Source organism: Microtus ochrogaster, chromosome 1 (assembly GCF_000317375.1).
Source record: "Microtus ochrogaster isolate Prairie Vole_2 chromosome 1, MicOch1.0, whole genome shotgun sequence".
Taxonomy (NCBI): Eukaryota; Metazoa; Chordata; class Mammalia; order Rodentia; family Cricetidae; genus Microtus; species Microtus ochrogaster.
In genome coordinates this window covers 107769797-107797611 of record NC_022009.1, presented here as the reverse complement: position 1 = coordinate 107797611, position 27815 = coordinate 107769797, and the positions used below count along the sequence as shown (strand labels likewise).

The following is a 27815-nucleotide window of genomic DNA, read 5'->3' as shown; positions in this document are numbered from 1 at the left end:
GTACTTCATAATGCAAGCCAAAGCCTGGCTGGATTGGTTTCCTTTTATTGCTAACACAATTTGTGGTTTTCTTTAAATACATTAAGAGGGCTGCATCTTCGGGGTATATATGTGCACTATTTCAAGTGATACTTAATGATAGTTTAAATGCTAAAGAGGCAGGCTTGGGGGAGCATCCTATTATGCTGGTCTTGACTGTAAACTAGATGAGATTTAGCATCATCATGGAAACAATGCTCTGTGCGTGTCTGTGAGGGAGTTTCCAGATCATGATAAGTGGGAAGCCCCTGAATGTGGGTAGCACCTTTGCATTTGGCTAAGACACTGGACTGAACCAAATTAAAAACGAGCTGACCACCAAGCTTTGCCCTCTGCCTCCTGAGTGTGGGTGCAGGATGCCCAGCCACCTCAAGCACCTGGAGCCCAGACTCCCCACCATGACGGACTGTGTCCTCGAGGAAAAGCGAACCTTTCCTTCAACTGCTTTTATCGGGCATCTCCTCACAGCAATGAGAAGAGTGACCAATGCCAACTTGCCATGAAGGAGAGGAGATAAAGGGACACAAGGCAGCAGTCGGCTCGGAAGTTTTTCTCCCCCTCAATTCCTAACCCATCTGTAGAGTTCAGGTTAAGATTTTCAGTATCATAACAACATTCTAGAAGCTTTATATCACACCCTTTTAGATGAGCTTAGAAAACTGTACAGCTAAGTCTACAAAGTTAGATGCCTGGCACCATCATTCTCATAAACACCAACCCCCAAAATGAACTCATTCAAAAGCTGATTGCTTCATCCCCTGAAGATCGTCCCTAAGTGTCTCCTCTCACGCTCAATGGCAGGCAGCCTCTTCTCAGGGAAACTGAATGGATCTCTCAGAGGCAAAGGACAGACATTCTCCCCAAAGACAATTGAAATGGGTGGACAACTGTGCACCTCCTACACGGCCCACGATAATTTAGAGCTGCCCAGTCCTGTGCCTGGCTTTCTGCTATCAGGTATCTTCTACCTCTCATCTTCTGGTTTCCTACTTTCAGACCACTTGGTCGGTTCCAATACTTGCTTGCACCAAGGCCGTTGGGTCTCAAAGGGGTCTGAGACCCCTTTGTAGGGCTGCATATCCAATATCAGACAGTTACATTACTATTTATAACAGTAGCAGAATTACAGTTACGAAGAAGCAACAAAGTAACTTTATGGTTTGAGGCACCACTGAGGAACTGTACAGTCAAGGACAGCAGCATTGAGAGTCATTGCCCAAGGCTCTAAAGCCTTCAGAAAACTCAAGGAAAGCCTTGCCTTGTCCCAAAGATCAGCCAAAACAAGATCCCTCTGCAAGACAGTCATAAAAACATGTATTTAGTTTGCTATGTTACCTTCTTTCCACAAATTTCTCCCTTCCCTCCAATACCTATCGCTTCTCACTCTGCCACTTTTGTGTTCTTCTCCATCTTCCATGGGAATACCCCGGAAAAATGGTGGGCAAGCGAACACTGCTCACACAATTACTTTTCAAAAGCTTTCCACCCTTAGTGCCCCTAACACGTGCTTGTTGATTCCACAAACTCACAACTTCCCAACAACAAAGTAGGAGGACATTAGCTTAAGGCGATGGAAACATCTCAAGGGGAAAGGTGATGCCATGGCCACACCCACACATCAGCCAGCTACCTGTGGGCTACAAGGCTATGGAGTACTGTTGCTTTATTTTCCTCCCTTCTTAAATGGAGGAGAAAACCAGAAGATTAGAAAGCAGCTCCAAAAGCAAAACAGTATCATCGCAGTGCACAGCTAAGTATCATGGGGCCCAAATCCCTCTGTTTGGGTAAGAGACAGGGGTGGAAGTTGAGGGTGGGATGGGAGAGGAATGAGGGGAGACTAGTGCACCAAATATAAGGGTATGAGGACACTTAACTTTTTTATCTTAAAGTTTTTTTGATGCTTCATTGATTTTAAAATGACTAAACTTACCCAATGGGAAAAAATTATTACATTTCTTTAGTAAAACAGATTATCTTCCATGCCAAGAACTTTAGATAAGATGCAAAGAAAGAAGGCTCAGCTGATAAAGGAAGGAGGGACAGTGAGAGGGAGGGAGGGAAATCCCTCATCAAAAGTGAAATGACTTTTTTACTTACACAGTGATGGGGCCTGTGTATCTAAAAATCTTAGTAAAACATTCTGGAAAACAGGCAAGCTAGACCCAGCAAGCGAGGCTGAAGAAATTGACTCCTTCTCATCCAGGACTTCGGAGTCGCCACATCTCTGAGGTTAAAAACAAACAGAACGGTGCATGAGTACAGTTACAACAGGTGACGATCTGCCAGCTTGGATAAACATCCCGACTCTTAGACAATCAAGGAACTGAGACTTCAGCACCATCTGAAAAACACAGGCCACAGAGAGTATCATTTCCAATAGAGGAAACCAACCTCTCGGCAACAGATCCAAAGAACACCCCGAGGAACGTAATCTGTGTAAGCTGTAATTTCTGCTCTGCACTGTACAGTAAACTCTGCACTATTAGTGCTGCCCCCACTGAATACACAAGACAGTGCAGTTTAAATATCCCTTACTCCTGGGCACAACTGCTGGAAACAGCCTAAGTGCAAGTCTACTGCTTTTTCCTGGGCTCTCTGGCACACGGTTATGACTCCGGTTACTTTGTGTTGCGTTTCTGTCAGGAAAACGCCTATAGAATGTGTTGGTAGGAGCTGTCAACTGAAGAAGCAAACAGTTCTTCCAAAAACATTTTTTTTTGTTTATTTATCATACTTTAACAAAACTGGGACCCCCTGGACTCTCCATGGCTTGGGAAACATCTAGAAAAGTCCTATGGAGAGCCAGGTCATCTATTCACGCCACAACTTGAGAAGCCCAGTGCAGAACCCAGCCCAGGACAGACAAGATCACTGTTGTCAAGCTGGCGTTCTGACAGGGACATCATCGACTTTCACTGGTGCTGCAGTGAGGAAAACGATGTGGGTATGATCACAGAGCGATGGCAGACTTTCCGTCACCTAGGAGATGTCATGTTACCTAAGGATGTCCCACGGGAAGACACTTAATGAAACACCAGTGCTCTGTGGAGGGACAGTGGGCAAGAAAATGTTCAGGAGCACAATTTGCCACCCAGAAGGGACAGCCAGAGCAAAGACCTAAAAACCAAAGTAAGTTGTATGTGGTGAGGGGACAGACAACCAAGACAGCATGAGAATTGTTAGCCCCCAGGACAACAGGTTCCAGATGTTATAGGAAAAGGTGGGTAGGGCAAGCAACAGGAAGTTCTGTGGGTCTTAGAAACTCTGCCTTAGGAAAGGAGAACTACGATCAGGCCCATTTACACTTCTAGAAGCACACTCTGGGGTCTGGTAGAGGAAAGGGGAGAGCACCGTGAAGCAGAACCGCATGGGAGGCTACAAGTCATCAGGGTGCGGCAGCTCACACACATTCCCTTGGCCACTGGGCTAATGTTTACTTTAAAAATGTTCACTTAACCCGGCTGTGGGGCACACACCTTTAATACCAGCACTGGGGAGGCAGAGGAGGGTGGAACTCTGACGTCGAGGCCAGCTTGGTCTAGAGAGAGAATCCAAAGACAGCCAGAGCTACACAGAGAAACCCTGTTTAGAAAAAAAAAAGAAACAAAAAAAGAAACAAAGAAAGGAAGGAAGGAAGAAAAGAAAAAGGGAGGGAGGGAAGGGGGGAGGGAAGGATTCATAAAATATGAACCTCAGTGTCACAAAACTGGGTTTCTTTGTTCTTTTCAGATGTTAAAATTTAACTTTAATAGATACAGTTCTTAATTATTCTCAAATTATTGAGTGTCTACTTAGATCCTACTACGAGTCTTGAGAAGATGACATATCCCTCCCACGCCTTTCTCAAGACAAAGAAAGCTAACATAATACAGAGAAGAGCCAAGATGTCCCTCCTTGGAGCAGTATTTTAAGCTACATCAGGAATAAGTAGAGAAGACTGGACCTACCTCTGCCTCGATCTCTGCTTGCCTTTTCTCCAGGAGTTTCGCCACGGCCATGGCCCTGTGCTTGCCAGATCGTTTGCAGCTCACGGCCCACTCACATAACAACGTCACCACCGCTTCATCATTGGGAGCGACCTAGTGACCAAGAAAAAAGCACCAACCGTATCACAATGATGCAAGCGAGGGCTACCTACACCTTGAAGCTTCGTTCCCAAGTTCTACTAGCAGATATTTTCAAGTTGTTTTAACTTAGTAATAAAAAAAAAAAATAACTTAAAATTCACCATGGTGTGTAACAACTCCAAGAAAGCCAGAGTTTCCTTAAAGAGGCCTTGACGTTCTAGTATTGAGTTTCACATCCGCACAGGGAAACGACCACCGGACTCTGAGAGCAGCTGTTAAAAAGACCACATACCCAACTCCACGGTTAGGTGGTCAGCATGTGGACTGATCTGTTTGTCGTGTAATCCCATCAGACTTCGCCATTAGTGAGAAATTAGGAGAAACAAACCATGTGTGGCCCACCGCACTGTAAACCACAACCATGAAGAGAGGAAGCCAAGCATCCAAAGAAACAAAACCTGCAGGCAGACCTGGTCAGCAAATCGCCCCGGCTACATGCAGAGCGGTGTCAGTCTGGGGATGGACTCCAGCAACTGAGGAGGAGAGGGTTTGGTTTCAGGGACCCAAGGGACATGAAACATAGATGGTGGGATTGAGGGGTGACAGAAGAGAAAGCGGGCCTCTGCTGTCACCTTTGCTTTACAGCATCCATGCCAGGACAGCAACCTTCTGGCCACAAGACTGCAGTATTTCTCGTGAGCATACACATTATGATAGGAGAAGTAGAGGACCACAGTGTTAGCACTAAAACACAGCACTGGACAGTCCCCACACTTTAGAACTCATAAGCTCAAGTATGGTTATGATACAGTTATGAGAGCAATCCCAGGAAGCATAATCACTCACATAAACCAAGGCTTACGGACCCTGACATGGATAGGATTCCAGAATGAAAATGGATGCGGAGCTGGCGATACTAGCAGTCCATTCAAACCCTAAACCTCTTATTTCCCTCTCCTAGCAGGTATCAATTACAAATACTTCTTGGCTAAAGGGAGGACTTTGGGTCTACTTCCCTGCTCAGAGCTGGGGTTCTGTCCAGCTCGAACCTGTACAGGTCTGGTGCCTGCTGTCACTGTCTGTGAGACCCGACGTGCATCCGTTACACCTGGAAGACACTGTTTTCCTGAAACCCTCCACCACCTCTGGCTCTTACAATGTCTTTTCTTCCACATAGATCCCTGAGACTTAAGATGAGCAGACATTCCATTTAGGGCTGACTGCTCAAAGTCTCTCACTCTCTACACATTGTGCAGTTATGGGCCTCTGTGTTATTACCCAGCTCCCACGGGAAGTTTCGCAGATTTGGATTGAGCAATGCACGCTTCTATGGTTACAGCAATATGTCATTGGGAGACATTTTATTGCTTTATTCATTTAGCAAAATAACACGGTAGGTTTTCTCCTAGGCCTGTAACCTGTCTCGTCTCAGGTCCCAGGTCACTCAGTGTCAGGCAGCCACACTCCAGGGAAAGGCATGTACATGTCCAGGAATAGCTGGCTAACACAAAATAAACTCCATGTTTTGAGGAGTTGTTTTTTGGTGTTGTTGGATTTTTTTTTCTTACTGCTCTTATTGTTCGCTTTGATTTTCATTTCTTGGGGGGTTTAGATTTTAGATTTAGTAAGTCTTTTGTTTGTTTGTTTGTTTGCTTTGAGAAAGAGAGCACACAGGCACACCTGAAGTTGGTGTGGAGATGAGAAGATCTGAGAAGAGTTGGCAGAGGAGAAAACAAGGTCAAATATACTGTATGAACGCATTTTTAAAACTTAAAAAAAAATGCTCTAAGACTTTTCTCCAATGTTTCTAAATTTTCTCTACATATGTACTGTTATTATTTTGGCAGACACCTTAAAGGGAGCTCTAGGTCTCTTAATTTAAGAGACCCAGTGCCTACAGTGTACACGCAAGAGGGCTGGATGCGATGAAAGGCAGGAAGACATCCTCTGCAAATGAGAAGGCAATGTTAGTGAAAAGCTGAGCCCAGAGGAGAGAGGAGCTCTATAAGGTCATTCAGTGAGGGAAGAGTCCTGGAAAGGTTCAGCGTAGGACATAACTAAGACATTTACATTTTGATATTCTCAATGCTCACAGCGTTTTAATCTAGATGGAAGAACTACAGTTTCATATTGATACTTTTAGAGTACAAAAGAAAAGCATTATTTTAAAAGAGAAAGGACCTGGGCCATGAAGGAAAATTACAGGCTTTCTGATAAACAACAATAAATGTAACAGACAGGAGAGCCCTATTCAAATACAACAAAAATCAAATACCCTACTACAAACTTTGGGTATAACCCCTACTCTCATGACTACTGTGTATCGGACATTGTATTCTGCCCTAATTAGGTGTGACCTCATTTCACACAGAAGCCTGAAAATAGCTACTGTTCAAGATATGGTGAGAAATAAAGACCAGCATCCTTTGTCTATCCCAGAACAAACCCTCCAAATTACCAAACTCTGAATCACCCATGGCTGGCCACAAGGTAACCCCATCTCTGCTTGCTATTTACAAGCAGCTGGTAACAACTGAAGCACATTCCAGATCCTTCATTAAAATCCAAGTTCATTCATTCTGTATAATTTAACAACAACAACTATGCCACTATTCAGGTCAGAAAGCTGGGTTTCATCTTTCTCCAAAACCCACACCCCAACTATAAATTCCTTGGCCACCCCCTCCTGTTGCACCTGATTGTCCCTGTAGTTCCTGAGAGCTCCAGAGAACTGACTTCAACTCTATAATGAGGCTCAGGGATCCTTGCTGACCAGAGAGATTCTAAGAATGCATTTAGGTTGTCCTACAACCAAATTTCTAAAAGCCTGCAGTATACTGTGAATATGTTTTATTACCATTAATTAATAAAGAAGCTGCTTTGGCCTATGGCAGGGCAGAATATAGCTAGGCTGGAAACTAAACAGATACAGGGAGAAAGAAGGCAGAGTCGAGAGAGACACAAGTAGTTGCCGGAGAACCAGGATATGAAGTAACAAGTCATGAGCCTCATGGTAAAATATAAACTAATAGAAATGGTTCCTTTAAATTGTAAGATCTAATTAATAATAAGTCTGAGCTAATAGGCCAGATAGTATGTAATTAATTAATATTAAACCTCTGAGTGGTTATTTTAAAAGTGGCTATGGGACCAGGCAGGATGAGAGACTTCCAGTTACAACATCATCAATCAAAAATTAATCAAAGTAATTTTACACAAGTCCATAAAAGGCTGAAAATGCAGTTACAGTTCACCTAACTGGGGGGAGGGGGCGCTGCACACTGGTGTTTGAACAGTAAACGTAAGAAAGCTACACAGCAGTTTTAAAACTGGAATCCTTCCTTAACAACATATTCTTTAAGTAGTGCCCATGCGGGATGATGTTATTAAGTGCAATGTTGGCTTAGGCTAAAGAGAACCTTTTCCAGAACTAATGTGTTTCATAGAAGGGTTAGAAAAGGGTGTTACGAAACAGGTGAACCCTGTATTTCAACTGCTTGTTTATTCATTTGGTATCTATTGAACATGTTCTTATTGTGAGGTCCTCTTCTAAGCACTGAATATAAATGCATTCTCATATTTTATTTTAGAGGAAAAGAGTTCAGTGATGTCCTTGTGGATATTATTTCTAATATAGCCACACAATCTTTAAAATGTTCATATAATTTGTTTCAGTAACTTAATCTCTGAGGAAAAAGATATGGGAAAAAATTTAAATGATAAAAGAAATGTGTGCTCTGGGCATCTGCAGGGTGTGCCACCAAACTGATGCTCCTGCTGATTCCTGCCTCAAGAACTGGCAGTGACTTGGGTAATGAGATAAATCAAAGAAACGTGGGATGACTTCAAAAGCAGACAGCAGTGCATACAGAAAGTTCATGGGTAAAACAGTCCGTCTTCAATAAAGGAACTACAGAAACATTTGGGGTGGGGATTTGCCTTTGGAGGCAGTAATGGGTAGGTTTTCATTCTGGTATAATTCTAAACTTTTACAGCATTCACCTCTTAGCTTTTCAATACACACAAGCAAACAGGGCACACACACAAAAAAAAAAAATGGTGGGTAGGGGAGCCCAGCCTGAACTATAGCACACAAAGGTAAGGACAGGGAAAGGAGTGCCGAATTATCAGGCCAAGCCCGAGCACAAATTAAAACATGTAATCAGAACAATACATATGACTTAATTCCCAGTCAGACTGAGCATATACCACATGCCTTTTTATCCCACCACTCGGGAGAAAGAGACAGGCAAAGCTGTTTGAGTTCCAAGCCAGCCTGGTCTGTGAACTGAGTTCAGATCAGCCAGAGCTGTCAAAACAAAAACATCAAGATGATGAAGACAATGAGGAGGAAGAAGGAGAAGGATAAGCGATAATTTCTGGCCACGAGATTGGATTAGAAATAGAGAATGTTTACAAATGGGGCTTAGAGACTCTTACTGTTTTACATGCATGAATTCTACTCTTCAACTCTAAAGTAGCTGTTGTTATCCTCATTTTACAGATAATTAGAAAACACGTATCTGCTGTAGCATGCTGATGCTCAACCCTACAAGGAAGCAGGCCCTAGAAGGCTGCAGACCAGGCAACCGCTATAGTCTCTGGACTAGCCCCAGCTTTCCACCTCTAACCTGACTTAACATGCAGGAGTCAAAAAAGAAATGGGACCATTGAGGCCTCTGGCACACAGGAGATGGAGGGCAAAGAATAGACCACTGGGCCTTTGATACAGGTGTCAGAGACAGTCTAATCACTCAGACATGAACCACTGTACAGGGTCACATCTCCAAGCATTTTTAAACAGAAGAATCATCATATAAGGTAATAAAGTATGAATTGTCTCTGGTAAGGTTAGAGGGGGACCCAAGGGCTATGGGGGAAAGACAGGAAACAGCCATGCCAGCTGGCCACACCCATATGTGCACATCAGAGGGTTAGTCAGCACACCTGTAGAAAGGCGCTGCCTGATCGCATCTCTCCTGCAGCCGCCTTCCGTCCACCTCCCTTCCCATCCTAGTCACTAGTAATAGTTTGGAGCATTCAGTGAAAAAGAGTTTGCCATATAGGTGAGACACAAAGTCAAAAGTGTACAAAAGCCCCAGCCCTGTGACACTGGGGGCTCTTGCTCGCTGATAACCATCTGCAGATGACTGCTAGCACAGTAAGCTGCTTCCTGGTTAGAGGCCTTAGGGTCCAATTTCTTGGACATGAAATCTGACTGTATCTCAGCCAAAAAAAAATCCTTTGGATTGGTGATATAACACACATGGCATTTATTATACCTATGAACATTTCCATAAGCGTATTTTCCAGAGATATTTTAGAAGCCTGTTTTGTTGCTGCTGTTGCTTTTCTGAGGGGTGGAATGATAGAGGAAATTTTCCTGGTCTTACACCCTTTGGATCAATGTTGACAATCTTTAGATTTTGCAATGGCCCAGAAACTAAAGGTTTGAAGCAGAAGAGTCCTGTCTTCTTTTTAAGTGTAGAAGAAGATGAAGATAGCATGTCTGTCGGTTCTGACAAGAAATGATGCAGATAGGAAAACAAAATGAAGACAACCCTTTGGAACTTTTGAATCGACAAGTCATTTATCGCACTGGGATGAAAACAAAGTTTTCCAACCTTCACTTAATTATCATTTAAATAATACAAATGGAAAAAACAGAGCCCTAGGAAGCAGAATCACTGAAGTCGTGTGGTAACAATTATAATTGAAAAATAAATCCTTCCAAAGACCTTGAAAAGCGAGTACCTCCCATATTTACAATAATTGAAATACTATACTTAGCATCCAAAAATCACTGTATTGTGCATGTTAAGGAAAATGAGAATAACATGTAAATAAGAGAAATACAAATTTCCAACATTTTTATTTGGTTATTTGCTTTACTGCTTGACAAACAAAGTAGCCTAGCCATGAACACAACCACTGCGGTTAACCAGCACTACCATAGGAAGTGGATTCTAGTAGCAAGGCCACTGTACACACAAAGGAAATGATGCCAAGGGAATTCACAAAGAAAGAAAACTAGCAGCAGAAGCAGAGCCAAAACGCACTGTAAACAGGCACAGACTGCATGGAATAAACACATCCACAACACACGACCTTTCTATGCGCAGCTCTACATGGCACGCCCCTTAATCCCAGCTGTGTGAAACGGTGAGCCGAGACTGCAGGTTCAGGGCACTCTTGAGCGACAGGGTGAGCTCTCGGCCGACTCTGAGAACTAAGTGAGACACTGTCTCCAGGTTTAAAGGAATAAATAGAGGGCCGGAGATACAGCTCCATAGTACAGCACTTGCCTAGCACGTGCACAGTCCTGAATTCAATCCTCGGTCCTGCAATAATCACAGTTGACGGTGCTTAAATTATCAAAGAAGCTTTAAGAAATGGATTACTCCTACATGTGAATGTGCCAATATCGGTATGTAGGACATAATTCTAGCCATCATAAAGGCTGCCCCAATTACATCTGACATTGATCTATTCTGCTTTACTATTAGGTGGAAAGATTTCTAACAAGAACAATAAAGACTCAAATCTATGGGCTGAGTGTATTTCTATCCCCCCACACACACTAGTGCACTGGGTGTGAGCTTGGATAACTCAAACAATAAAGACTCAAGTCTATCAGTTGAGTGTGCTTCTACACTCCCACTGATGAACTGGATATGAACTTGGATAAACAGAACAATAAAGACTTAAATCTATGACCTGAGTGTGTTTCTATGCGCCCACTAATGAATTGGGTGTGAGTTTGCGTAACTCAAAAGAATAAAGACTCCAGTCTATTAGCTGAGTGTGTTTCTATCCCCCCACTAATGTACTGGTGTGAGCATGGATAACTCTGAGTGTGTTTTTATTCCCCCACTAATGAACTGGGTGTGACCATGGATGATAACTCTGAGTGTGTTTCTATCCCCCCCCCCCACTAATGAACCGGGTGTGAGCATGGATAACCCTGAGGGTGTTTCTATGCGCCCACTAATGAACCGGGTGTGAGCTTGGCAAACTCTTCTTTGATCACTGATTTTCTCATCTACAAGATATAAAAATAAATTCCACAGGCCAAAGAAAACTATAATGCAATGATACAGGACAAAAGGCAGAACCTAGGGCATAAAAAGTACTATATTAAAAAAAACGTTAGTAAACAAGACTTGCAGACAGCCATGAAGAAACACAGCTGTAACTGTAGCATTCAGGCATTCAGGCAGATGAATGACACATTTGTAGCCAGACCAGGCCACGTTGCAAGTTCCAGCCCATCATAAGCTACACAGCAAGACTATAATGAAAAATAATTTTGTAGGCTGATTTTCTTTGCTTTATGTTTAAAAACCACCTATGAGTGAGTACATGTGATAATTGCCTTTCTGGGTCTGGGTTACCTCCCTCAATATGATGTTTTCTAGATCCATCCATCCATGCAAATTTCAAGCTGTCATTTTTTTCTGCTGTGTAGTACTCCGTTGTGTAAACGTACCACATTTTCCTTATCCATTCCTCACTCACAGGTGGTTTTTAAACACAAAGCAAAGGAAATCAGCCTACAAATCACAATCCCAGAGAACCTAGACAACAATGAGGACCCTAAGAGAGACATACATGGATCTTATCTACATGGGAAGAAGAAAAAGACAAGATCTCCTGAGTAAACTGGGACCATGGGAGAGGGTTGAAGGAGAGGGGAGAGGCTGGGAGGGGAGCAGAGAAAAATGTAGAGCTCAATAAGAATCAATAAAAAAATAATTTTAAAGCATTTTTTTTAAATCCCTGGTGGCTAGAAAGATGGCTCATCAGTTAAGAGCACTTGCTGCTCTTTCAAAGAACCAGAGAGTTTAGACTCCCAGCACCCACAATGGCTCGCCACCACCTCTAACCCCAGTTCCAAGGGAACCAACTCCCTCTCTGGCCTCCGCAGGAACATACCTGTGGCGTATACACACACAAAAAATAAACAGATAAATAAGTAAACCCTAAGAAGCCTTTGGCCAGTGAGATGGCTCAGTGGGTAAAGGTGTTATTCTCCGAAGCCTGATAACCCGAGTTCCATCCTGGAGAGTCAGAGAGAGAAAGAGGATTGACTCCTTTGTCCTCCAGTCCCCACAGGTGTGCTACAAAACGCAGGCACACACACGTCCATACACACAATAAAGGTTCTTTAAAAAGAGAACTTGGAAAACCCCATGTTCTTCTCCTCTCTTTTGCTTCCATGCTTGTCCACTATGGCATGCTGCCTGACACAAGCCCAAAGCCACAGCGCCAACCAACAATGGGCTGAAGCCTTTGGAACTGTGAGTTACTAGGAAGCTTTTTCTGCAGCTTGTCAGAGGGCTCAGCAGTGAGGTCAGCTGCCACGAAGACGCAACACTTGAGTCTGATCCCCTGGCTCCACAGGGTAGAAGGGAAGAATCAACCTCTGCAAGTTAAGGGAATCTCCACAAGTACATCACAGACAGACATACCACAGACAGACAGATGGACACAACTGATAAATGCCCAATTAATGCAATATAAAGTTGAAACTATGTGTCTCCTGTTTACTCACAGTATAAATGTCTGGACACAGATTTTGTTTACCCCAACTGCTAATATCAACGACATTCAGCTAATGAATTTAAGGAAATGTTAATTCTGAAAGATCCGTGGGACTCCCAAGTGGAGTAGGAAATGTGGCATTCTAAAGCACAACACTGGTCTTGCCAAACTGTGAGGAGTATTAATAGCCTCAGTATACACGGACCTCAGCAGGAAGCCATCCACATACATTTCCCTTGTTCTACAGGTAGGGTCCCTAGGCTGTTCCTGCAAAGCTCGTGTGTTAATAGCTCCCTGCTGGTGGTGCAACTGGATGGTGCTGGACCCTTCAGGAAGTGGGGCCTGGTGAAGAAAGTATCGTTAAACAGATATCAGGACCCTGGCCCATTGTTTCCTCTCCCTCCTGTGTTCTTCAGTGTACGACATTCTTCCCTCCATGACGACTCAGCTTCAAACAATGGAGGTGGGGAACCATGGAACGAGACCTCGGAAGTCACAAGCCAAGATAAGTCTCTCCTCAGTTAAGCGTTCTGCCACAGCAATGGAAAGCTGACTGGCATACTTGATGGATACACCGCTTAACTATCATGACTGATACTTTTAGAAAGTGGCTTGTTTTCCTTCTACTAACAAAAACAAAAAGAGCTTACGCATTTGCGTGACCATGATCTACTGTACAGCACTGAGCCACCTCACCCAAGATGGGTCCCTGCCCTCCATGCAAGTGCTTCTTTACTGTGCACAAATACGTTACAAAAAAACAAAAAGTGAAAAATCCCAACAGGCCCTGGCTGAGGTTTATGGCTAAGTAGGCTGTACAACGAATATTTTTGCATGCGTCCATCAAAGCTCCAAGACGCCCAGTATAACGTGTCATACTACATTCATTTCTCCTGTGTTGCCTGTCTCTCGAGATTTAAGGGTCACGAAGAACAGTGGTTACTGTTGTCTGGTACCTAGTTACACGACAGGCACCACAGATGCTAATGCCACACTGATCGTGGTGTCACGGCATTTTACGTCATCCAGGTTGGAATGCCCCTTCACACACGTAAGCACATTATCCATGGGTCCCCACAAGGCCTGTTGATTTCACGGCTGAGGGGCTTCCTGTCATCCACGCCCCTGCCTCCACTTTCAAATCCCTTCTTGTCTGTCTGATTCTACGCCAACTGTAAAGTGGATACACATTTCATTAACCTAAGCACCCCTCTCCTACACAGCAAATCCTAGAGGTTAGAGGTGTATCCTCCTCCCCAGTACTGTACCAGTAGTCTTTGCATGAGCACAAAACCCCAAAGTGAGTAATACACACGTCCTGGAACCCAGGCATGAAGTCAGGGACTAAGGATGTGCTGGGATACACAAGACACAGACTTCGAGATCACAGAGCAAAGGCCTTAGAAAGCCAAGTGTGCACCGAGCACAGCCAAGGAGCTCTTGTATTGTATTTTTGATGACAGTAATCAAGCAGAGTGCCTAAGCCTAGCGGATTCAAGAGAAGTAAAGTATATGCTAAACTTGAGGCTTTAGTTACCCCCAAACTCTAAACTCTGAGCACAAACCAGTATGAGACAAATATCAACAAGAACATGTAGGGTTTGTGGTTTGGGGTTGGTGGTGGTACTAGGAGCAGGGAGAGAGGAAACGCCCATGATGCTGCAGTTCTGAAGTGCTCTGCCTGGTGCAGCTGGCCTGGTTTTTCCATTACTCAGTACAAAGTCTGTTTCCTGGGATCCCAGAAAGAGAAGTGAAAAGTAGCTTTCCCTGCCCCCTTTGGACCTTCCCTTTTATCCCTATCCCTGAAGCACCCAAAGATGCAGCGGCCCCTGCTCTCACATCAGCCATAATCAAGGATAGAGGCCAAGAGGAAGGAAGTGGTCCAAGAGCGCCACAAAGCCGAGGGGCCCTCCCCACCCAGTTGCTTGGTGATGATGTCACCATAACCAACTTACTTAGTAATTGGAAGCTGAGGGCCCCACAGACCACTGCGGCTCCCCTCCTGCGGGGCTGCTGGGCCCTGACATTCCAGTTCATCACGTGGCAGGAAAGGGTCTAGAGCACTGACCAACTTCAAGAAGCAAATGCCCTAGACGCATGCATTTGCAGCTTGGAAGCAAGCTGCATTCAAGCAGGCACAGCACAGACCTGCTGCTTGGCCTACAGAGCTCATATACAAATCCCGCTGCTCCATTTCTGCCAAAATGTTGGCTACCCAGACTCCAGCCAGTCTGTGAGCAGCCTACTCATATAAGCGGTTCCCACAACAGTCTACACGGCATGCCTCGCCGCTGTCAGACACTCTCTGAGCTCGGCATTACACACTAGCATTTCTTTATTTTACACTACACAGAGTGGAAAGTTACCAAACACAGAAGTGGGGGTGAAATATACAGGGTTTTGAGGATAATTCCCTGCCTCCTTTGCCATAGCACTCAAGCCGACACTGGCAGGCCCAGCAGGTCACGGGGGGGCCAAGGGACACAGTAGGAGAAGGGCACATCCCGCGAGCTACTAGTGAAAGCGCGCCTCAAGTCCGGGCAGCGTTGGATCGTCTCATCACAGGCAGGACCTGGTCTCAAGCATCCTTGTCTGTGCACTCAACTTTCTAATGGGCTTCCACTGATGCCAAGACTGATGCTGCACTCACATCTGGACAGGTGTTCTCCCATCTCCTACAAGGACGTGAGAACTAGATTGCCCCCTTAGTCATTCCAAATGGCAGAGAACAGAGGGGCTGAAGCTTCCCCAAATGGTATGGGGAGGAACAGTCCCAGTGAGAGAAAACCTCAGACCACAGTGACTAGAGGTCTTTATCTACCATCTAACATGCCGTATCAACCCCAGACAAATTACAAAATCAAGAAAAAGGGAAGTGTTTTAAAGACCAGGAGATGGGGTTCTGAGTCTTAACCAAGCACTCAGTATATTCTGTCTTGGCAGAGAACAACTACACCCTGTTGGTTCTTCCAATAGAATATAGGCAATAGCAAATTTTGGAATATACTTATAATCTGCTTTATAATCTCAAAGTAGTTATGGTCAAGTATTATATAATTATGAAAGAACTCCGGGCACACGACTATGAGCAACTTGCTCTAGGCCACGCAGCTATCATTCAACATTCATCTGTGGATTCCGGGTAATCCCTGAGCCAGGCATGGTGCATACACCTGAAATCTCAGCACTCAGGGGCATGGTAGGAAGAGTTTGGGTTCAATGGTCTGCCTGAGCCACAGAGTGAGACCCTATCTCAAAGTAAGAAGGGTGAGGAAGGGGAAGAGAAGATAGGGGGGTAAGAGAAAGAATAAGGGGGGGGGGGCAAGAAAAAAAAAAAAAAAAAAGAGGAAGGGGGGGGGGGGGGCAAGAAAAAAAAAAAAAAAAAAGAGGAAGGGGGGGGGGGGGGCAAGAAAAACCCAATGAAAAGTAAATAGAGAAGTAAATGTATGTATGTGTGTATGTATATATATGTGTGTGTTTATGTCATTTGCAAGCCTATACATAATTACCTTAATATAAATATACAATAAATATTAAAGCCATATTTTTAAGTGCTAATGTTAAATTCTATAGAAGAAGCTGTTCATCCAGGTATCCTCACAATATTAAAACATATTGTGAACTAAAGGCTAACAATACCACTTTTGTCTTACTCAAAAGTAGCACATTAACCACAAGACCACTCGCATCTCTTTGCGGAATATAATCAATATTTGATCTAATTACTGCTAAACCAAGCCAACACTTGCTACAACATCCAGGACTCCGTCTAGGGCCCACATTGCCCTCTAGTGGCAACTACTACCACAGGGGCACAGCAGAGAATGCCTTCCTCAACAGGAGGCTCAAACTTTCTCAGATAGGTCCACTGTGGTCTGAATGAGGGTATTATAGGTTCACATGTTTCAATACTCGGTCTCCAACTTATGGTGTTTGGGAAGGTGGAACCTTTAAGATGTGGAAAACCTTGCTGGAGGAAATGTCACTGACTTTGAGTTTTATCTCCTGGCCCCATTTCCTGTTCTGTCTACTTCTCCTGTGGAGAAGAAACGCCATCACTCTGCTTCTGGACTGGTAGGACAGTCTCAGGCTCCCGCTACCATGTCTTCTGCCTGTCACAAAGGGCAGGAACCTTTTTGCACTGTCAGCCAAAATCAGCTCTTTCTTCCTTAACTTGCTTTTTGCCAAGGTATTTCATCACAACACAAAACTAATTAATACAGATAAACAGATAATATATTTTAAGGGAATTCTCAATATAACTAACTCTACCACCACACTAATCATTTTTGTTCAGTTTATAACAGAATAAGCATTTTAGAATTTAATCTGACAGAGTCCTTGAACCCAGTGCCTTGTTTCTGGTACCTGCTGTAAAGTAAGCAAATTTCTCAGAGAGTTCTGGAACAGTGGGATATTAATCAGAAACACTGTATCATAATCTCTACCCTTGGTATAGGCAGCCTCCCTAACACTTACTTTTGCAATTGCTTGTGGGTAATTTGAGTTTCCTATGAATGACTGCGGGCCATGACCCTTTTGAGGGCTGTTTATTAGCTATCCTACATTATCAGATATTTACATTATGACTCAATAGCAAAACTACAGTTATGAAGTAGTAAAAAGAATAATTTTAAGCAACATAAGGAACTATATTAGAGAGTCATGGCAATGGGGAGGTTGAGAAACACTGGAATAAGGCTTTATTTCTTTTTCCTTGAAGATTTATTTATTTTTAACTTGTGGGCATGAGATGATTTTGCCTGAATGTTTGTTTGTGTTTCACATGCATCCTTGGTACTTGTGGAGATCCCAAGAGGTTATTGGACCCTTAGAACTGGAGCTACCGATGGCTCTGAGCGGCCATGTGGGTGCTGGAAACGGGCCCTCTAAAAGAGCAGCTGACCTCATGACCATCTCTCCAGCCCTGAGGCAGAAGCCTTAAGTCAGGACAGCAAGGCTGAAGAGCTCTTGATGGACTGAAGCAAAACACACAGAACAATGCTGGCACAAAAACCTCAGCACTGCAGACAACTCGCGTCTACGTGTGAAAATCTCAGCATTCCTGAACCTCTCCTCTACTACACAGATGGAAAACATCCATCTTTGGGTCAAGAACACCAAGCCCCGTGCCTCCCCTCAGTGAGCTGACAATCACTTGTACTCCTCTGCTCTCTTACGGACAGAACTCATTTCTGCAGAGACTTCCCAGAGATAGAAACTCCACTCAATGTGCGCCATGCTTTCAACACGCTGCTCCTCTGTGGATGCTACGATCTCGAACCTGTTTCTGAGGAAATAATGGCTAAAATGGCTCACAAACTATTCCAATAGAGGAACACTCTGGGATGTGTGTCAGGACCTGCCTAGCAAAGAAAGCATTTTGGCTTTTTTCATTGTTTCAGCTCTTCTTTCCACAACCCCAGGACCAATGCCAAGCTTATGTAAAAAGTTAGCTACATTGTTTGCTCTGAACGTTTGCTAATATTTACCTCAGTATTGCTTTCCATCTAACACAAGCTGCATATATGAGGAGCATTTTTTTCATTATAAAAATAATACTTTTATTTTTCTGAAGACTTAGAAAGAAAAGCAGGCTTTGAAAATTTTATATTTTATATGCAATTTAAATTGTATAAAAAAATCTAAATTTTTACTGCAGTTCACTAGCAAAACAATCTTTTGATAGGAAAAAATAAAAAGTGTAATTGTTATGACTATTCAAAGACCATGCTCATATATAGCCATGTGCTGCCCTCTGCTGTGCCACAGACTAAATTACACCCCAAACTAAAGTCATGTATCTATATAAAGTCAACCATTAGACAAGCCATGTACTAAAACTGAAGGTAGAGGATGATGAAAGGTAAATAGAGGTCAATAAAAGATTTCCCCATCAATATTTTAAGGGAGCCCCAACCCAATGTGTGTTTTACTGTAATAACGGTGAGTCACCCTGGTCCTAGAAGAGAAAGATTGGCATTGTGCAGGCTTTTATCAGACATACATCATAGTAAAGACGTCACATTTACTGAATGAGAAGAAAACAGGACAAAAAGGAAGAAAAGTAATTTTAACTACCTCTTGGCTATCTTTGTTTTGGTTCGCCCAGAAAATTTTATGATAGAGGGTCTCCATCGAATTGCTGGAATCAGTGCGGTCAAAGCAATGACGGTCCAAGACTTCCAGTGTGTGCAAAACCCGACTAATAGTCACCCCTAGATGCAGAAATTAAGGAAGCAATTAAATAAGCCAGAGTATTAGAGCATTAAAAACACCACCACACAAGGGAGAGAGCTTTGTAACTCTCAGCATATACTCTCAAGGAACTGCAGGAACTAAAGTAGACGTTCTAGGCAGCCAGTAGCTAAAGGCCTATAGCTCCCTCGTTCCTGAGTGCCTTGCCAGCCCAAGGAAGACAACATAATGCTGACGGCTCTTCAGCGGGATACTGTACCTGCTGTCGACTCCTGACACTTGTCAAAAGACCACCGGACCTCTACTGCACGGCCTCGCTGTTTGATCTGCTGTTCTACCTCATAAATCCTTGCCCGAACCTGGAAGATAAACACTTCAAATTAATTTGTATTTGGAAACTCTGAATGGCTGCCTAAACAATGTCAAGGCTTCTACGTGAGTAGATCCTCCTCTGGTGAGTGACAATCTCTACTGTATCGCAGGAAACCTAAGTTCCTGCATGAGCCATGCATTTTTAACTTTACAAGTGATGGTTTGATTCAATAGTAAATGCTTATAAAAACAAATGCCTGGGGAAATGTAACAAGTGAAATTTCCTCACAATATGTAAGGCAAGGCAGAGTTCTAGTATCTCTGAGCCACTCGTCCAAGCAGGAAACGAAGGAGCAGAGCTTCAGTTACTTAAGGAAACAGCTCAGTGAAAGGCAAGCGTCTTGTGCTAAGTATCAGACATAATCCCAAAGCTGAAGCCGCATTATGTCATAAAGCAAATAAAAATACACAACAATTACTAAACATCACAAGCTCTTATTCCAAGGCTCACAGTCGGGATCAGACTCTTCACCAAAACTGCTGGGGTGGCAGCTGCCTGGATGGCAGAACACTCTAGGAACATCTGTGTTTCCAAAAAAAAGTCAAGAAAGATCCAAAAAAAAAAAATCACCTAGAGTCATGGCAGAGCTGGGACAGTCACTACGGTATCTCAGGTGGCCCACCATGCCCAGGTGCTTCTGGGGAACGAAAACATTCATAAAAGCAATGAAGCAAATGTCTACCTGCTGATTGAAAGCCGTATTCCCACCCGGCATGGGGAGGCTGGAAGGGGCAACCTGCAGCAGATCCAGGGGAGAGCCTGGGTTTGCGATCTTATTTTCGTTTGTGGAATAGTTCCACACCAAGGCACTTGGGCAACACAGAGTGACAGTCTAGAAACAAAGCAGGAATATCCCAGACATTTAGAGGAAGGAGAAAAGTATTAACAGCAACTTCAATTTAAAAAAAAAAAATGGCAGCAGGTTTCCTACAGATGATCGTAAAATACAAATGTCATTCCCCACAATCAGCTACCCAAGTGGTAAGACAGGACTTATGAGTCATCAACACAGCTACCGAGAAATTAGTGTGGTTTATTACCTAACACTCCAACAGAGGAAATGTAGGAGACTGAGTAAAATATAATATTGTTACTTTCGAATGAATTTTTTATAGTTAAGCAAAAAGAAATACAATTAGAATATTAATTGCTAAGATTACAATTTTTATTGTTTTTTTAAAAACTCTTAAGTAGTGTGCCTTAAAGCTTGACAAACACCCAGCAGATACACACACACACCCCCCCCCAGGAATCATCCAGGGTTTCGATAAAAGTCTGGACAACAAATATTTCCAGCTTTGCAGAACACCTACAGTTTCTGCCACAGATTTCCCTTTGGTGATTTCAGTTACACAATAAAAATGGGAAGCCTATTCTTGGCTCGCAGACTAGATCTGGTCTAGAGACTACCCACCCCCACTTGTACCCTAAACTTTTGTGGACGCTGTTTTTAAGCTCAGCCAGATTGTACGCAGCAGTCCTTCCAAAACATCACACCTGTTTCTGAGCCAGGTGCTGCTGGCTTAGCTTTATCTCAAAAACACCCATCAAAAGGCAAATAAATGATGCTTCCCGTATCTCGAGGCTGGCTCTGAGAACGGAATGGCTTCATAGGTCACCACTTAACACAGTGCCTGAAACCAAACCTAATACAGTGTAAAAGACACTTAGAAAGGACAGGACCATGACAGCGGTTTTACGGCTTGCTTCTGTTTCCAAACTATAATTTCCTATATGTTCTTTCCCCGTATACCCAATCCTCCTATTCTCCTTGACGGGTTCTCCTCGACATCTCTCAACCATACATGCCTTTCATATCAGTAAGTCATTTGTCACTAGGAGCTCCGTGGGCAGTCTCAACCCACCTCGGGTCTGCCTAGTCTTCGGAACTAGAAATGTACCCATCTCTTGAGCATATCCACAAGCACAGAAGAACAATCCTGGCATCCTTCGGCATTCTTGAGGTACTAGCTCCAAGACCCCTCTCAGATATCTAAATCACAGATATGCTCAATCTCCTAAAATTGCATAGTATTTGCCTAGGATCCGTGCCGTCCCCACATCCTCCAAATCACCTCTCCATCACATCAACGGCATGCGAATAGAAGTCACACTATGTTAGTTTGGAAATAAGACAAAAATGTCTGTGCACACTCAGTATACACACATAAGTCCTCTAGCCCTTTTTCTATGCTATACCCCACCCCACCCCCACCCCACCTCCCAGTCAGGAAACTTTTCCACTGAAACTACAAAACACCTACAAAGGTCCCTGGCTTTCAAGGTGAACAAGAAGTTCCCTTTTGAAGTACCACAGCCGCTAATGTATTTCTCTATTGACACTTAGCATATTCTATACAAGCTCCATGTATAACTCTTTCTTCTTATCTGGACAGTGAACTCCAAGGAGACCCTGTTTTTCAAACACCTTGAGTCCAGGCCCCTTGGCAAAGAGCAAGATGCACCAAGAACTCAAGAACCAGACACGGAACGCTGAGAGGACCGCTCTCATGCCTCGATGAAGGAGCAGAGCTAGCCCACTGCTGTGTTCAGGGACAGCACAAGCAATAAGGCCTGACTTTAAAGAGACGCAGAGGTGTCCAGAGAGGCATGGAGCTCAAGAGGCCAACTGCAGACGCTGAGAATGTTGCCCAGAGAAGGCATCTTGGCAGAACAGCAACACAGCTGACCTGAACTACAGGTTCTCCTGGAAGGATATGCAAGTGAAATGCTTCACCATCCTAAGGATGGGCAGCCAGAAGCCAGATGTGGCATTTCTCACCTGCAATCAGAGAGCTCAGGAGGCTGAGGACTGCTCTAAGTTTCTGCCCAACCTAGGCTACAGGGGTGAGCCTGCCTCTAAGTCAATGAAAACACCACAAAGGACAATCACAGTAATTTTCTTCTTTGTAGCTATAACAAGTCTCTCAGTCTGATCTAACAGTAATAGATCATAAATTTCTAATAAAAGCTACCGGGTCTTTCCCACAAAGAATTCTAACATAAAATAATACAGACTATTACAAACTTACCTGCAACATACAACTAAGTCCATAAACCAAAGGGCCATGTTGCGCACAGGAAAGGAAATCCGAGAAGGCCAGCTGCATGGGGCTCATACCAGGGCCAGGGGTGCCAGGACTGGGGGTCCCAATACTCGTGTTGTTTGCTCCGATTATCATGTGGGGTGAGTGAGCAGCAAGGAGGTTGGGGCTATCACTCAGCAGCAAGGAAAGACGCCGGGCACAAAAGTACGCTAGACGACGAGACAGGTAGGCAGACTGGACAAACTCATCTGAGTACTGAGAGAGGGGCAGAAGGGGAACAGGAGTCAGTCATGTCCTGTGCTTCAGAACTAGTTCACTTTGACTCTCCTTACTAGGAAGAAAAGGCACAAATACAAGGTAGGCCAATGTGATCCAGCTATCACATAAAGTAAGTCACATACATAGTCTTGAATTTTTTCCAATCACCATTAAGAAAATAAAACAGAGATTCAAGAGATAGTACGGCGGTTACAGTATGCTGACTGTGTGGCTCCCAGCACCCCCACTTCAGGAGGCTCACAACTACTCCTTATTCCAGATCCAAGGGATGGATGCACTCTGTCCTCTGTGGGCGCATGCATACATGCGATGCACATACACTCACGCAGGCACACACATATACACATAAGTAAAAATAAACCTTTAAAAAGGCAAAACGAAAGTCAAAGAGAATGGTGGGCTGTATTTATGCCAATACTACCAAATCGTATCACCTCAACAAGTAACTAATGGAAAATGTATCCAGGGTATACATTTTTGCACAAAATCTGAAGTCTGGTGTGCATTTTATTGTATTTATTTTATTTTACAATGTATCTCGGTTCATGGTGGTTACTTTTCAAGAGCTCAAATGCCCATCTGGTGAGGGGCTGAACAAGAAATGCAAGCACAGACCAACCCGGAAACTAACATAGAAGGAACAGGCAAGACTCTCTTGTGTGCAGCATCAGGGGAAGGTGTGAACGACATGGGAAAGTTGCCCACCCAGTGATGCACTTCCAAGTCATCTGAATTATCACTATCTCTATGCATTACTAAGAAAAGAATAAGTCTCATTCAAAATACCATTATCTAACACTATTTGACAAATTAGCCTTAGTGACCCTAAGAATACTTGGCTGCCGTGTCCCACAGTAACTGGGGAACGGTGACAGCACTCAGAGGCTGTCTTGCTCAGAGAGGAGAAAACCAATGTGGTGAAATTATGTTTCGGTTAAAAAAAATAACTATGGACACAACAATAGAAATGCTTCCGTAGCATTTAAAACATTTTCTCCCTTTCAGAAGGAACGGTTTTCCCCTTTCTGCCTCTCCTTGCCTAATCATTCCTATCTGTAGCATTTAAAACATTTTCTCCCTTTCAGAAGGAACGGTTTTCCCCTTTCTGCCTCTCCTTGCCTAATCATTCCTATCCTCTCTTGCCATTTGCTCGACTAGGTGGCGCTGAGACACACCATACCTGCAGCATCAGTGGCAGAAGGAGCTTGAGAAGGTTGTCGTCCACTGGTCTGATCTTTTCTAGGACGTCCAGGATCCACGTCAAATACTCATGTTTTTCCAACATCCCTTCCTTAAATGAAGAAAGGGTACACTACTAATGACAAAAATACTCTATGGTTTTAAGATACACTGCCGCCATGTAAATTCAATCCTGTGTGATTGTCACAGGGTCACAACCCACAGTCCAAACCCCAAACAAACAAAGACGTAGAGGGATTGGGGGGGGGGGGAGCAGTATGTGTGATCAGGAGTTTTATTTTTGTTTCTGGTAACACACTTCATTCTAAACTTATTTTTTAAAATTCAGATATTCAGAAGCCATCACATTCCAGGCTGACACATCCCAAGAAGCTATCAGGGGCATGAACTCATTTTCAGGGAACAGATGGGGCTAACTGTGATCACTCTGCAGAAGACTACTCATACCACTGTCTCAAAGGTACAAAACCCACACCAGACTCCGGGCCTAGAGTAAATCTTAAATGACTCTCAGATTCGTCTACCTATAAATGTATTGTTTGATTGTTCACTAAATGATGGAAAAGATAGACTTTTAATAAAACCAATTTTAAAATAATTCTATACAACCATCCTAAAAACAAAAAAAAAAGCAAAAAAAAAATCCAATTACCCCTCTGTCATGGCATGGTGCCTTTTCCCTTATTTTTTTCTTTTTTTAACCAAGGCATTTGCTAAGCACTCTACTACTGAGCTACATCTCAAAGATGCCACTAATGCTAACACATTCATGCTGTCCTTTATCAACTGCCTTCATACACACGCGAATGCACGCATACACACATGCCTGCCTGTATACACACATGTGATGTGGGATGTCCTTCTGTATATGTGTTGCTTTTATTGAGTAATGAATAAAGTTGCTTTGGGCTACGGCAGGGCAGAATATAGCCAGGCTGAAAGACATATAGAGAGACAGTAGGCAGAGTCAAGGAGCCGCCATGTAAGTGACAAAAAAGAAGGGCATGCTGGAACCTTACCCAGTAGGCCACAGCATCGTGGCCTACAGATACAGATTAATAGAAATAGGTTCATTTAAGATGTAAGAGTTAGTCAGAAATACACCTAAGCTATTGGCCAAGAAGCACTGTAATTAATATTGTTTCTGTGCGATTATTCGGATCTGGAGGGCCCAGAACCAAAGAGGAGTCTCCCTCTACACACATGTACAAATACATTTGTATGACTTTCTAGACATATATACTTACTGTCATATCATAGTCTTGGTGTTACATTTCATAGGATGAAAAACTTCAAAATAGAAACAATCCATGTTTTATGAAAATCATATGCCCTATTTATGAATTTTGCAAACATTTAAAATAAACTTTACATTAATGTGTAATGATGGTGAGTACAAGGAAACAAAATTAATTTTAAAAAGGAATCCTGGGGCTGGGGAGACAGGTCAAGAGGTAGAATGTTTGCTGTGCAAGCATAAGGACCTGAGTTCAATTCCCAGCATCCATATTAAAAATTAAATAAATAAATGTTAAACATAGTGGCATGCACCCATAATCCCAGGGCAGAGAAGCTCATTGGCCAACCAACCTAGACTAAGCAGAAAGTCTCAGAAGGAGACCTGGTTACAAAAAATAGGAATGCTTGCTCCTGAGGAATGCATCAATACTCAGTGCTGACCTTTGGCCATCATGTATCCATGCAATCAGGACAAGCAATAGCGTGCACACGCGCACCCCCCACACACACACACACAAAACAAATTTAGTACATATTACTACTTTATTACATAATCTTTCTAAAAGCACTGAGTGTGTTGGATAAACATATTTCTGAGATACCAGCTGAGTGGCTGGCTATCTTAGCAAAAGCCATAACAGTGTGGAATAGGTTCTGAAGCAGTCAGCATAAGTGAGGCTGGGGTTCTTAAGAGCTATATTTAGTCATTTAAAAACTAACAATGCTATTTCACAAAAGAAGCACACAGTGTTTGTTTTTCTATTTGAGTCGTCTCTAAAACTCACGTTTCCTGGATATTTCAATTGAAGTAATAATGGAATATTTAAAAACCATGAATTTCTTTCCTCTTTGAGTAAGATAATGAATAATGAAAATATGGGCTTTAGTTGAATACACCTTGTTGGGAATAAAAACAAAGGCAAATAATACCACAATTGACCTCTGATGGTAAAAAGAATTACAACAGGTTGGGTGAGAACCTCAGAGTTCCTGGTTTCCCTTAATTCACCGCTTAAATTTTCATTTCAAGATACAACTGAGCTAAATGAAGAGACCTTCACATGAAAACATCCAGTGTCAGGGGAGATCTGTTATGAGACAGAAAGCATCAGCACAAAGGAGTTTCTCAATAAATAAATATACCTAATTTTCAAAATAAAGAGTTTAAGAGGGTTGTGCTTAGCCGCACAATTACAAAGTAATTAGTGGCACTAAAATACCTGATATCACTGACAGCTAAAGATAAATTTGTGTAACAAACAGTCATCATAAAGCACACATGTTCCCCTGAATGTACTGTAAGACATGTGCCTGGCACTGTCGTGCATGCCTGCAACCCCAGGGAGGCAGAGAAAATCAACTACATCTACATAGGTGAGTTCAAGGCCATTCAAGAACTTGCCTCAAAAATTTTCATTTACATACAAATAAATGTTAAACTTCTTTCTTTGAACGCATCAGTTCATATAAAGATCCATTATTTAGCCCAGAAAATACAACTATAGGTATCTGTCAGCATGTTTTGGTCAACCAAAGACCACACGTAACAGGTGCATACGGTGTCATACAGTATAAGTATGTAGCAGGCTCTATCATCTGCATTTATACATAAGTGTACTCTGTGATTTTGCAGAATGATAAGAGCACCTAGCAACCCAACCCTCAGAATGCATCCCCGCTGCTGAGCAGCGTATGACTGCATGTGGAAGGTGTGCTTTCCTTGCATGCCTTCGTCAGATTACCTGGAACATGTGAAAAGCCAGCTTCTCATTGTACTCCCACTGCTTCATGGCTTGCTCGACCTCTGGTGGCACGGGGACAGGACCGTCACCTGTACTGGAGGCCATGTGGTAAAAGTCAGAGATCTTGACCAGCTGCTCTCTAAGGTACCTGGTAGATATTTGCGTCCACTCTGTATTGAGAAGGGGAAACAGAGTTCTGATTATAGACACAGCTGTGAGAGTTTTACCTCCTCTTCCCTGATTACCCTGAGGACATACATGGAAGTCTAACATTTGTTACATAAAAATGACTTTTGCACGTGCAGCCATTACTCAAGAGAGCATGCCCAGACAGAGCCTGGCCAGATCTCAGGACTAAGCCATCCTCCTCTTGTGCTACCGTGACCCTAAAAGACTTCTGAACGTGAATTTCATCAGCTGTGATCAACAACAGTTAGTATCACAAACCACTAAAGGGTCATCAGAAAACAGAATAGCAGAGAAGAGTGCTTGTAGGAAATCTCAATCCAAAACTCAAGAACACCAAACCTCTCCGATGTAGCTCTTAGGGTGTGTGTGATTTTTTTTTCCCACTCCACGTCAACTTTCAAACACTTGTGCACTGGATTTCTGTCTTCTACCGTTCTGACATCCACAGGCTAGACCATGAGCTTCCCAACCTACGCACCCCCAGAGTGTGTACAGACACAGGAATGGCTGACCCTGGTCTGACCATCTACACCTTAGTTGTTTTTCTTCCTTTAACCAGCACTGATAGGCCAGAACTCACTTAGGTTGAGTGAGCAGCACCAAAAGCTAAGAAATGAAGAGACGGCAGAAAAGGGGGATAGGGAGCTGAGGAGATGGTTCAGGGGGTAAAGTCCTGCCTTTCCTAGAGTGAGGAGCTGTGTCTGAATCCCAAGAACTTAGTTATAGACAATTTATACTGGTATAGATTTTTTTTTTGGGTTTTTTGAGACAGTGTTTCTGTGGGGCTTTGGAGCCTGTCCTGGAACTAGCTCTTGTAGCCCAGGCTGGCCTCGAACTCACAGAGATCCGCCTGCCTCTGCCTCCCCAGTGCTTGAGATTAAAGGCATGCACCACCACC

The 27815-nt window shown here is 43.3% G+C and overlaps 1 protein-coding gene across 1 annotated transcript in view; it reads right to left on the bottom strand.

Annotated features, from left to right (window-relative positions):
• LOC106143886 (mediator of RNA polymerase II transcription subunit 12-like protein) overlaps positions 1 to 27815 on the bottom strand; it is an 84601-nt gene that overhangs the window by 4431 nt on the left and 52355 nt on the right. Inside the window, exons 7-14 of the mRNA XM_026778897.1 lie at positions 26729 to 26898; positions 23728 to 23838; positions 22254 to 22523; positions 19904 to 20053; positions 19108 to 19207; positions 18732 to 18868; positions 3987 to 4118; positions 2137 to 2263 (exon numbers count right to left, since the gene is read on the bottom strand). Coding sequence (XP_026634698.1) covers positions 2137 to 2263; positions 3987 to 4118; positions 18732 to 18868; positions 19108 to 19207; positions 19904 to 20053; positions 22254 to 22523; positions 23728 to 23838; positions 26729 to 26898 — 1197 coding nt within the window. The remainder of the gene's footprint in view (positions 1 to 2136; positions 2264 to 3986; positions 4119 to 18731; positions 18869 to 19107; positions 19208 to 19903; positions 20054 to 22253; positions 22524 to 23727; positions 23839 to 26728; positions 26899 to 27815) is intronic.